Consider the following 13,664-nt stretch of genomic DNA (forward strand, 5'->3'; position numbering starts at 1 on the left):
TTCAAACTATATGGCAACTTTTTGGGCAACAGTAATTTCCTTAAGTTGAGTAACATCAAAACAAGGCTTCGAAACATTTATCACAGAAAAATGATGGAAATTGGAAATGGATTTTCCCCAAGAGATTGTATTTACAATACTGTGAAATAGGGCTGGGCGATATGACCTTTTTTTAATATCTCAATATATTTATGCCATATCACGATGCACGATGTGTATCTCAATATTTTGCCTTAGCCTTGAATTAACACTTGATGCATATAATCACAGCAGTATGATGATTCTGTGTCTACATTAAAACATTCTTGTTCATACTGCATTAATATATGCTCATTTTAAACTCATGCAGAGAGGGAAATCACAACAAATGTCAATTGACCAAGACTGTGTTTATTAAACAGTTATTAAGCAGTGGCACAAACATTCATGTCATTTCCAAAAAAGAAAGTGCAAGATGGTCAGAGACATTTTAAAACAAGCTTTTAGTGCACTTTTGTGCATGATGTCACTAAGATGACATATCAAAACAACACTTAATTAAAGTGGACTTTTTGTACAGAACGCCACTACAATAGTTTAAAAGAAATAAAGTGCACTTTTGTGCATGATAGCATGACAAGATATTTCAATAACTGTCAAAAATGAGCTGCATAATAGGAAATCAAATCGCTATGTGGTACATTACTACGAACGTTATCTCCTTATATTGTTGACTATTTTTTTCATACGGTGTTGATGTGGAAATGGTTGCCTCTGTATTTTGTTGGTGTGTCACCGAATGGAGATGTTGACATGCAGAGTAAGCACTCTTCATTCTCTTACAGGTGACTTTTCAAATGATGCTACATATTAGTAGTAATGCTACTTTTTGTAGCAACGCTTTTGCCACTCACTTGACATATTACGGTTGTCTGTTTGACATATTCCTACTTGAAGCCAAACCACCACAAGACGATGGACCCCCAGCTGTTTTTCTTGGGAATTAATTCTTCCTTCATTTGTTACCAGATTCGTATCTTCATCTCTCGTATTACCACTTGCACCACAGCTAACATTACCCATGCTGCTACCTCTCTGCTCCGCGAGGGGGTATATGTATGTGACGTATGTAAGAAAGTGCGCTTGTTGTCTGTGAGAAGGACAGACAACAAAGAGTGGGAAGAGCCTGTAATGTAATGCCTGCAGCTAAAAGCAACTGCGTGGGAACGTATACTCGAATATCACGATATAGTCATTTTGTATATCGCACAGAGACAAACCCGCGATATATCGAGTACATATCATGGGTCACATATATCGAGTATATCGATATATCGCCCAGACCTACTGTGAAATGTGTTGATTTACCAGCTGTCAAAATGACATCTGTTGGTGAAATTTACAGGACATAACATTTTTTGTAACTGTGTTACTCATCATCTCCTTTGTGTTTCTTTTCTAGAGCGCAGCAATGGAGGAGACTGTCATTTGGGAACAGCACACTGTAACACTGCACAGGGTAAGTATTCGAAAATCCTCTTTGCAAACCAGTTCCTGGTCCAAATCTCTGTATATCTTTACTCCTCTGCACTTTGGTGCTGATTATACAATGCACGTAAATGAAGCTGTTAAAATGCAGGCACTTTCCTAGTGTTGCACAGCAATTTGATGCAGATACTTACAGGTATTTCAGTCATCGAATTAGGTTCCACATTGTAGAAAATAGCAAGAGTTTGACTGATATGGTCCACTTTGTTAAGTGTTGCATATTTATGTAAATATATGTATGTATTTGTGTTTGTGTATATATATAAATATATATATATATATATATATATATATATATATATATATATATATATATATATATATATATATATATGTATATATATATGTATACGTATATATATGTATATGTATATATATATATATATATATACATATACATATATATATATATATATATATATATTTATATATATATATATATTTATACTGTGTATATACATACAGGCACCAGGGTTTGGCTTTGGGATAGCCATATCAGGAGGTCGAGATAACCCTCATTTTCAGAGCGGCGAGACCTCCATTGTCATTTCAGATGTGCTAAAAGGCGGCCCAGCTGAAGGCCTACTACAGTAGGTTATCCTGCTTTTACCCTTTAATAGTACTGTTATATTTCCCTATAATATTCCTGAATGTCTCATCGATGTCTTACCCTGTAGGGAAAATGACAGAGTGGTCATGGTCAATGCTGTGTCCATGGATAACGTGGAGCATGCATACGCAGTCCAGCAGCTTCGTAAAAGTGGAAAAATTGCCAAAATTGTGAGTCAAAATGCTGTTATTAGTTGCTGAAAAACGGAGATGTCTAATGTGCTTTTGTCATTTCTCACTTCTAACTGATCAATGCGATCAATGCATCCCTCTGTAAGTGATCCTTTCTTTTATCCGCTTTACTTTGTGCAGACAATCAGAAGGAAAAGGAAGGTGCACGTTCCCATGGGTCGCCTCGGGGAGCGGGAAACCATGTCGGAGCACGATGAGGAGGAGGACAGCTATGACGAAGAGATATATGAGACGCGGAGTGGACGTAGCGGCGCATACAGTGGCGTGGGCGGAGCCATGGGCCGACGAAGCGGTCGGAGCTGTGGTCGAAGAGACAGGGAACGTGAACGCAGTGGCTCAAGAGAGAGGAGTCTCTCGCCGCGGTCGGATCGCCACTCGCACAATTTACCCCCTCGTCCTGCCAAGGTGACACTGGTCAAATCGCGCAAGAATGAAGGTGAGGCTCACAAAGTCGGGAACACAGGAGAGAGAGGCAGTTCACGTGTTAATCACCTCCAATTTTCTTTTCCCACTGCTTTTAACAGTTGAGTCAGCTTTAGAATAAGAACTCCCAAGTCAATTTTGGTTAACAGCCAGGCAACACAAAACTTGCCAGCTGCAGCAGAATCCAAGTTAACTCAAATAAATCTAAGTAAAAGAGGAATTAATCTTCTCTAATCTTCACTTTGTTAATCTTGGAGGAAGTAGCAGCATCTAAACGTGATCAGCGCTGTACTCTGTGCTAACCTTGTCATTTGTTGTTGTCGTTCTCCAAGCAGAGTATGGTCTGCGCCTTGCCAGCCACATCTTCGTCAAGGACATCTCCCCTGAGAGCCTGGCAGCCAGGGATGGAAACATCCAAGAAGGGGATGTCGTACTGAAGGTAAGGCTAAGGGAAGGAAACATAATGAAACATTAAATTGGACACCTAACACACCTAAACACCAAAATATGTGGCATGATGTCCTCGGCTTCTATTTTGTTTTTTAGAAGTGCAAATCAGAAGTGGGAATGTTGTAGTATTGTTGAGTAGCAGCCCCTTCATCTTTTGTCTTGCTGTTTTGTGCTCTCAAATGTTGCATAACAGCATTTCCAGATGCAGCCTAATGTTTCCAGAAGCGCCTCTGTTTCTGCAGCGCACGTAAAGTAGCTGTGTGAGCGTAACAGGTATCTTTTGATCTGTACTTGTTCTCAATCAATTATCTTCAGGCCGGTTCTCTTTTAATGTCTGCAAGAAATTAATTCTATTCAAATAAAAGTATTATGCGACCCTCAGCCTACTTCACTATTTACTGTCCAGCTGCAACATGAGGTTTCTCCGCAATATCTCATTAAATCCAAAATAAGAGCAGTCTCGATCCAAACTGAGCAGCTCATGTTTGGAAAGGGAGTACTTTATTGGATCTCAATGGCCCATGTATCTAATGAAGAATCCCGTGAGGGGTATTTCCTTGTCGGCTGTTTCTCATCACTCTTTAATTTGATTTCACCCTAAAATATATGACCGGTGCTGCTCTTAATCTCAAATCCAATTATGTATATTAAATATGGTAATAAAATGCTCCTTCATCATGTCACAGCTAGAAATCTTTTTTCCCTCTGCTCCTAGATCAACGGCACAGTGACAGAAAACCTCTCCTTGATTGATGCCAAGAAGCTGATAGAAAGGTCAAAGGGCAAGCTAAAAATGGTTGTTCAGAGGGACGACAGGGCAACCTTGTTGAACATCCCTGACCTTGATGATAGCATTCCTTCAGCAAACGCCTCTGACAGAGACGGTGAGAGTGGCGATAAGTGGTTGGCCTCTTTCACCAGGGTGTGTTTGAACAGTGTTATGTGTATGATCAGACATTTCAGATATCCATTCGCTGGCATCAGACCATTCCAATCGATCGCATGACCGACATCGTAGCAGCCGCTCCCGCTCTCCAGACAGGCGATCGGAAGCCTCAGAACAGTCCAGACATTCGCCTCCTCAAATCAGCAATGGCAGGTAAGGACCACCTATCCACTAATTAATGTTTCATCCTGAAGCAGCAGATTTATATTAAAAAAACACATTCCCTTTTGCCCTTTTGCTACAATCGGCATGTTTTAATTAGGGCTGTCAAAGTTAACGCAATAGCAAGTTAAGACTAATTTATTTTAAAGGCAGTAATGTTATGTTTGTTTGTTTAGAGTTGAGGTGCTGTATTGTTTAATAAACAAACATATTCAGTCCCATGTTAGTTGTATTATAAACTTGAAAATGATCTGTCCAAGGTACATTTATTAAGACAAAAAATATATGTCTGCAATTATTTCGATAAATTATGAGTTAATTACGGACAGTGCGATTAAATATTTTAACGTTTGACAGCCCTAGTTATGATCCAAAACTGCTACCAGTTGCCTCAATTAATGAGCTTTTCTTATTTTAATTTTCTTTTCTGGGGCCAGCTGGAGAAACCGGAGGTTTTCCATTGAAAATTAGTTGTAGAACTGGTAATAATTATAGAAATCCTGTGTAGGTTGATAGTGTTGATTTAATTTGTTTTTACTATGGGAAATCATAATTTCAAGAATGAAATATATATTTTGTCATGTAATAGCGAGACCAACGTGTAACAGTATTATAAATCATTCAGCAATGCACCTTGTTTTCACATTAGGTTTCACAGTCTTGCAACACACAATTATCTGGTTTTGTTTTCTGTATTATCATCTTCCTAAAATAATGGTCTTTGTCATTTTTTGACCAAAATCATATATTTTGCATAATTAGTCTTTTTACAATGCTGGCCACCTGTGGTTGAACATATCACAGGGTTATCCTTAAAAACACAAAAACTCAAATCAATGGGATTTGGGGGTTTTATTGAAAAACTTGAAAATACGATTTAAAACATATATTCAGAAAGATGATAATATTTTGGAATACAATCCAAATATTTGTTAAGTATGGTTTCAAAAGTTAAGGTGTTAAACATGTTCCTTATTTAAATGGGTTTTTAATTCTCTTTCCTCTACTGCACTCTGAAGTCAGCTACACATTTAGGTTTTTGCCGATATCATTTTGTAACAATACTGTATAAATTATTCTAAATTGATGTTACTTTGCTGGTTCCTGCTGGGATTGTTAGGCTACACTTCTGGTTGAATGGCAAATTGGAATGCTGTGCTGAAAAGCTAAGTTTGTAACGGCACTGTATCAATGTCTAATGTGGCTACCAGGGCAGTGGACAAGCTTGTTTAAAATGCCAATTCTGTCGACATACCTCAAGCCCACACCACAACACTATAAATTCACACGCTGGTTTGGCATTTTGCCAGCATCGATGGGCTAAACCAGTAAGTTGTAAACAAGTAAGGGGGTGTGTTGGTGTCTGTTTTTTGGCCAAGTGCGTGATATTTATGCAAAAGACACCACTTTGTGGCCTTGATGATGACTTTTGGAATATATTATTATTCCGCATCCTTACAACTGTGCAGGCGTTTACATATTCACCTTGAAGAAAGCAGATGAGATCTTCTAAAAATAAAACCTAAAAACTGAAAAAATATGCCCTTGAAGACCAAGATGCAGCAGGCTGTGTCATTTGACCTGTTTTTAAATTTTTTTCCACTCATGTGAACATGTTAAATCCACTTTAGTGTAATGCAAGCCTGCTTATAGTTATATTTAGTCAAGATGAGGATCTTTGCGTTATCGCCTGTCGCTTTCTAGCTCTTGTAGTGCTATCTATGTTTGAAGTTGAACCGAGCAAAATCCATATCCTTCATCCTCAGTCACAGAAGTCGAGATGAGGAGCGGATATCAAAAGCGGCCTCAACACCAGCAAAGCTTTCAGAAGAACTTCCTCTGCCCAAGCCGAAGGAGGCAACACTTGCTCGGGATGAGAAACTACTTCCGCCGCTTCCAGGTCAGACACACAGGCGTTAGCAGTTAAACTCAATATTTGCCAGTGTGTCCTCCATTTCAGAAGCAGCAGAACAGCAACAAATAAATCGAGCTGGACACAGCTGGATTTTTTTAAACTATATATATGTGTGTGTGTGTGTGTGTGTGTGTGTGTGTGCGTGTGTGTGTGTGTGTGCGCGTGCGTGTGTGATATGTATGTACGTACAAACCCCGTTTCCATATGAGTTGGAAATTGTGTTAAATGTAAATTTAAACGGAATACAATGATTTGCAAATCATTTTCAACCCATATTCAGTTGAATATGCTACAAACACAACAAATTGGATGTTCAAACTGATACACATTTTTTTTTGTTGCAAATAATCATTAACTTTAGAATTTGATGCCAGCAACACGTGACAAAGAAGTTGGGAAAGGTGGCAATAAATACTGATAAAGTTGGGGAATGCTCATCAAACACTCATTTGGAACATCCCCCAGGTGTGCAGGCTAATTGGGAACAGGTGGGTGCCATGATTTGGTATAAAAACAGCTTCTCAAAAAATGCTCAGTCTTTCACAAGAAAGGATGGTGCGAGGTACACCCCTTTGTCCACAACTGCGTGAGCAAATAGTCAAACAGTTTAAGAACAACGTTTCTCAATGTGCAATTGCAAGAAATTTAGGTATTTCAACATCTATGGTCCAATATCATCAAAAGGTTCAGAGAATCTAGACAAATCACTCCACGTAAGCGGCATGGCCGGAAACTAACATTAAATGACCGTGACCTTCGATCCCTCAGACGGGCACTGCATCAAAAATTGACATCAATCTCTAAAGGATATCACCACATGAGCTCAGGAATACTTCAGAAAATCACTGTCACTAAATACAGTCGCTACATCTGTAAGTGCAAGATAAAGCTCTACTATGCAAAGCGAAAGTCATTTATAGACAACATCCAGAAACCCCGCCGGCTTCTCTGGGCCCGAGATCATCTAAGATGGACTGATGCAAAGTGGAAAAGTATTCTGTGGTCTGACGAGTCCACATTTCAAATTGTTTTTGGAAATATTCAACATGTTGTCATCCGGACCAAAGGTGAAGCGAACTATCCAGACTGTTCGCAAAGTTCAAAAGCCAGAATCTGGGATGGGATGGGGGTGCAGAGCTCGGTTGGTAGAGCAGCCGTGCCAGCAACTTCAGGGTTGCAGGTTCGATCCCCACTTCTGCCTTCCTAGTCACTGCCGTTGTGTCCTTGGGCAAGACACTTTATCCACCTGCTCCCAGTGCCACCCACACTGGTTTAAATATAACTTGGATATTGGGTTTCACTATGTAAAGCGTTTTGAGTCACTACAGAAAAAGCGTTATATAAATATAATTCACTTCACTTCACTGAATTAGTGCACAAGGCATGGGTAACTTACACATCTGTGAAGGCACCATTAATGCTGAAAGGTACATACAAGTTTTGGAACAACATATGCTGCCATTTAAGTGCTATCTTTTTCATGGACGTCCCTGCTTATTTCAGCAAGACAATGCCAAACCACATTCAGCACATGTTACAACAGCGTGGCTCCGTAAGAAAAGAGTGCGGGTACTTTCCTGGCCCGCCTGCAGTCTAGACCTGTCTCCCATCGAAAATGTGTGGTGCATTATGAACCGTAAAATACGACAGCGGAGACCCCTGACTGTTGAACAACTGAAGCTCAACATAAAACAAGAATGGGAAAGAATTCCACTTTCCAAGCTTCAACAATTAGTTTCCTCAGTTCCAAAACATTTGAGTTTTGTTAAAAGAAAAGGTGATGTAACAGTGGTGAACATGTCCTTTCCCAACTAATTTGGCATGGGTTGCAGCCATGAAATTCTAAGTTAATTATTATTTGCAAAAAAATACAAAATAAAGTTTATGAGTTTTAACATCAAATATGTTGTCTTTGTAGTGCATTCAATTGAATATGGGTTGATAAGGATTTGCAAATCATTGTATTCCGTTTATATTTACATCTTACACAATTTCCCAACCCATATGGAAACAGGGTTTGTATGTATATATAATATATATGTATATATACATATGTGTGTGTATGTATGTATATATGTATGTATGTATATTTATGTGTATGTATGTATGTATATGTGTGTATATATATATGTGTGTGTATAAATATATATGTGTATATATATGTATGTATGTATGTGTATATACACATACATATATTTATATAAATGCATATATATGTATATATATGCATTTATATACATATATGTATGTATGCATGTATACATATATATGTATATATATATGCATTTATATACATATACGTATGTATGCATGTGTATATATATGTATGTATGCATATATATATATATGCATTTATATACATATATGTATGTATGTATGCATAAATATATATATATATATATAAAAATATGTATGTATGTATATATGTGTGTGTATATGTATGTATGTGTGTGTGTATACAGTTTGTGTGTATATATATGTATATATGTATGTATATATACCTATGTATGTGTATATATATGTATGTATGTATATATATAAATATATATATTTATGCATGTATATACCTACAGTATATGCATGTATGCATATATATATGTATATATTAGAAATACACAGATAGACAATTATATCATCCGCAACCGCATCACCAAAGTCGTCATCCACCCGCCGTCCACGCGAACCAACATTTGATCAGAACAGCAACCGCCCGCCACCCGCCCGTTGAAATACATCAGAGGTCGGCCACCTTTACCTTGCACAGAGCTATTTATACCCGTTTCACAGAATAATGAAGACAATGGGAGCCGCTAACGTTCTCGCAAATATCCAATGACGTTCATCCTGATGACAAGAATAAGAGCGTGCTGTGAGGCCATTGCCTTTGACATCTTCAAAAACATGTACAAACCGAATCTTAGTCCAACAACATGTTGAATGCAGCTTCAGCTATCACACATACAAGATTGAAAGGCATACTGGGTGATACAGAGTACACTGATGGTTGTGATATAAACAATTTTAACACTCTTACTAATATGCGCCACGCTGTGAAGCCACACCAAACAAGATTGACAAACACATTTCGGGAGAACATCCTCACAGTAACACAACATAAACGCAACACAACAAATACTCAGAATCCTTTGTATCCGTGTAAATTCCTGAATATATTTTACACCCCCGCGCCCCCAACCCCGCCCACCTTACCGACGCACGGGGCGGGGGGGTTGCTGGTAGCGGGTTGTATAAAATAGTCATGTTGTGTCATGGATTCAAAGGATTCTGGGTATTTGTTTTGTTGCGTTTATGTTGTGTTACTGGGAGGATGTTCTCCCGAAATGTGTTTGTCAATCTTGTTTGGTGTTGCTTCACAGAGTGGCGCATATTACTTAGAGTGTTAAAATTGTTTACATCACAACCATTACTGTACTCTGTGTCACCCAGTATGCCTTGCACTTGTGTTCGTGTGTCTGTGGAAGCCACACACAACATGTTGCTGGACTGAAAAGTAGATCGTACATGCTGTAAAAGGCGGCAAAGTCAATGGCTTCATAGCACGCCCTAATATTTATTATCCGGGTGACTGCCGGCAGTCATTCCAGAGAATATTAGCGTCTCCTATTGTCTTCTTCGCTTTGTGACACGGGTCTTAAATGGCTCTTTAAATGGTAAAGGATACCGATCCCAGAACCATGTATATCAAATATTTCCGGATGGTTCAACCGCCACCCGCCCGAATCTAATTAAAATCAATTTTTTCGTCATGTCACCCGCCCGACCCGCGGTTTATCTGCGGATGAGACCGCAAACCGCGCATTTGTAGTATATATATATACTGTATATATGCATGTGTATGTATGTATGTATATATATATATATATATATATCCTGGGGTGAATTTTCCTTGCCCTTATGTGGGCTCTACCGAGGATGTCAATGTGGTTTTTGCAGCCCTTTGAGACACCTGTGATTTAGGGCTATATAAATAAACATTGACTGATTGATTGATATGTATATATATATAACTATGTATGTCTGCGAAGAGGTGGTGACTTGTCCAGGGTATACGCTGCCTTCCGCCCGATTGTAGCTGATATAGGCACCAGCGCCCCCCGTAACCCCAAAGGGAATAAGCGGCAGAATGGATGGATGTTTATGTATGTATGTGTGTACATATATATGTATGTTTATATATATATATGTATATATATATATATATAAATATATATATATATATATATATATATATATATATATATGTAAGTATATATATGTATGTATGTATATGTAAGTATATATATGTATGTATGTATATGTAAGTATATATATATGTATGTATGTATATGTAAGTATATATATATGTATGTAAGTATATATACTGTATATGTATGTATGTATGTATATATATATATATATATAAGTATATATACTGTATATGTATGTGTATATGTATTTGTGTGTCTATATATATATGTATGTATATATATATTGATGTAAGTCTATTTATATATGTATGTATATATATATATTTATATATATATATATATCTATATATATATATATATACATATATAGATAGGGACGGCGTGGCGCAGTGGAAGAGTGGCCGTGCGCAACCCGAGCGTCCCTGGTTCAATTCCCACCTAGTACCAACCTCGTTGTGTCCTGAGCAAGACACTTCACCCTTGCTCCTGATGGGTGCTGGTTAGCGCCTTGCATGGCAGCTCCCTCCATCAGTGTGTGAATGTGTGTGTGAATGGGTAAATGGGGAAGTAGTGTCAAAGCGCTTTGAGTACCTTGAAGGTAGAAAAGCGCTATACAAGTACAACCCATTTTTATTTTCTATATGAATGTATGTATTTATATATATATATATATATATATATATATATATATATAGATGTGTGTGTGTTTGTGTGTGTGTATGCTTACATCCGTAAGCATAAATTCAGAGAAAAATTTCAGCTTCAGATGCCTGCTGAGCCAGGCTTAGTTTGCCTGGAGCCAAGTGAAAATAAACCATATGAGCTGATTTAGTCCGACGTCTCTCTCCAGCCTGCAGCGCTCTGCTTCCTGTCTGTTTGTCCTCCCTGCTTAGGACACTGTGTGCCATCATTGCGTGGGTGTTTGTGTGCGTGTGTCTGTACGCATTGTGCGTTTTGTTTATTCATTGTTGACTTGTTTGTGCCTTAATTGTTTGTTTAATGATACTTGTGTGCACTCAGATCCAAAGCCAGTGTATGCCCAGCCTGGACAGCCTGATGTAGACCTGCCTGTCAGTCCTTCTGACGCTCCTGTGCCGAGTGCCGCTCATGACGACAGCATCCTTCGGTATTACCAGTGTGCATTTAGACCATCTGTGGCACTAATTTAGCCTTGAAAAAGATAATGCAAATGTTTTGATTGGAAACAATATCACATGTTAAACTAAGAAGCACAACAAATTGTTACCTTTATGCTCACAAAAACACTACACTTAAGAACTGGGGAAATATTCGCTTCAATTAACAACACTTTTGGAAGTGCCAGTCCTGCTGTGATCTTTACAAAGCTGCAATGTATATAAAATGTATAAAATTATATGTTCACTAGTTGAATAACCGGCTTTGTGTAACTGTGTCCTCAGTGCCTGATGCTTTGAATAAGACACCTCATATTTATTATTTTTATTGTGAAATATTGATGTAGAACAATACATCTGCTCATTTCCATCCAGCCATTCATTTTCTACCTCCTCAGGGTCGCAGAGGGCTGGAGCCTAACCCTGCTGCACTCAAGCAGAGTCTTGTTAATTAATTTAAAGGGGACCTATGCTGATTTTAATGTACTTTAGAAACACTTCCTTTTTGTCTAGATCAGTGGTCCCCAACCACTGGTCCGTGATGCATTTGCTAAAGGGCTGCACAGAAACATTACATCTATAATTAATTACATTGGAACTCTCCTGAAGGAATCAATAAAGTACTATCTATCTATCTATCTATTTTTTTTCCTGACCAAACTTTTGCCTGTTCCACTAGACACACCAAAAAGCGTGTTCATTGGTATGTGATAAAACTCCTGTATTTGTTACATGGGACAATGCACATTAATGAACATATAAAATGTAAATATGCCAGATTGTTAGCCCAAAGCTAATTTCCATCGGCAGTCCCCGGCAGGTTGATGGTATATACAACAGGGTCCATCAAAGGTCAAGTTAGACCGCACCAACATCAGACATAAATAGTTCAATAAAATACAAAGATTCAGATATAGTAATGAAAATAAAATAAAGTGGAGACCCATATAAATCCGTTGGTTGCTGCATGACCTCAGCTCAGGACAGGAATTATAAAGTCACCATGGTAGTTAAAGTGGATACGGCAAATGGAGAAGTGCTAAAGTGCAAGTCTTCTAAATTATTGCATATGTTTGGTGTACTGAAGGAAGACAATACACATCTTCCTTAGAATTTTACGTTAAAGTGCTATTGGTTAGTATTAATAGATGTGTTTATGCATGAAAAATTGCACCAAAAAACATACATAAGTGTATCTCCGGATGAAATATTGCACAAAATATGAATACATAACTTTTAGAATAAAAAGAGAAATCCATAGAAATAGAAATCCATTGTCAGTAATAGCGAGTATATCTAGTTTAATTATATATCTATGCTCTTGTCCTGGACGATGAAGTATAACGCATCAGCCACAAAAATCAACCCACATGCTAGCAAAGTGTTTGGAGGCTTTTTTGCAAAAAGAAAAAGGCCAAGGCTCCCACTAATTCAGTGTTAGGGTGAGTTGTACCTGCCCCATGTGGAAAGTCAATCAGTGAAAATAAAATGTCCATTAAACCAGTCTCCGGTTTAATAAAGTTGGGGGACCCCTGGTCTAGATAATATGCATTAGATAAGTTTTGGTGTAAATTTTGCGCCATAGTCACTTTTGTTACCTGTTTTTTGAGTCTTTCTGCAAGATGTTCATTTCTGAAGGTGTTCCCAAATTGCAAATAAAACCACACCTCACCCTATCTAAAAGTATTCAAATTATCTTTTGAAAATGTACACATTTGAAATATATATATCTTAAAGTCGCTACTGCCATGTTCTTTCCAGACAATAAGTAAACATCATAAACGGGATATAGATTCTCCCGGTGACATTAGGTACACTGCATGTCTCACGTCCATGTTATTATGCACATGCCACGATTAGATGAAGATAATACTGGATCCTACTTTTTTTGTTTCCTTGTAGCTCAAAGCAAAGGGTGATGAGCCCTCTTGCTGAGAGCCTGACTTAATTTCCAAAAAGGTATGTTTACCTCGCTGTGACGTCACAACGTAGCCCGACTGCAAATTCCCACGAACAGATGTATCCAAAACTGCGTGCAAGCTGCCGCCAAAATGCATGAACCTTATAATTTGATGTTTATCACGAGTATCGAATGT

General features: G+C 38.1%; 1 protein-coding gene across 12 annotated transcripts in view; it reads left to right on the forward strand.

The window, feature by feature from the left end:
• Positions 1 to 13,664, forward strand: part of LOC133563270 (tight junction protein ZO-1-like) — a 259,759-nt gene that overhangs the window by 223,521 nt on the left and 22,574 nt on the right. For 9 of the 12 annotated variants that reach the window (XM_061917297.1, XM_061917300.1, XM_061917301.1 and 6 more), the window contains 9 exons: positions 1,442 to 1,498; positions 1,993 to 2,117; positions 2,205 to 2,307; positions 2,449 to 2,764; positions 3,084 to 3,190; positions 3,917 to 4,085; positions 4,156 to 4,300; positions 6,076 to 6,209; positions 11,453 to 11,558. In XM_061917297.1, coding sequence (XP_061773281.1) covers positions 1,442 to 1,498; positions 1,993 to 2,117; positions 2,205 to 2,307; positions 2,449 to 2,764; positions 3,084 to 3,190; positions 3,917 to 4,085; positions 4,156 to 4,300; positions 6,076 to 6,209; positions 11,453 to 11,558 — 1,262 coding nt within the window. The remainder of the gene's footprint in view (positions 1 to 1,441; positions 1,499 to 1,992; positions 2,118 to 2,204; positions 2,308 to 2,448; positions 2,765 to 3,083; positions 3,191 to 3,916; positions 4,086 to 4,155; positions 4,301 to 6,075; positions 6,210 to 11,452; positions 11,559 to 13,664) is intronic. The other 3 variants (XM_061917298.1, XM_061917309.1, XM_061917302.1) reach the window with 1 other exon arrangement.

The sequence above is a fragment of the Nerophis ophidion genome, linkage group LG12 (assembly GCF_033978795.1).
Source record: "Nerophis ophidion isolate RoL-2023_Sa linkage group LG12, RoL_Noph_v1.0, whole genome shotgun sequence".
Classification (NCBI taxonomy): Eukaryota; Metazoa; Chordata; class Actinopteri; order Syngnathiformes; family Syngnathidae; genus Nerophis; species Nerophis ophidion.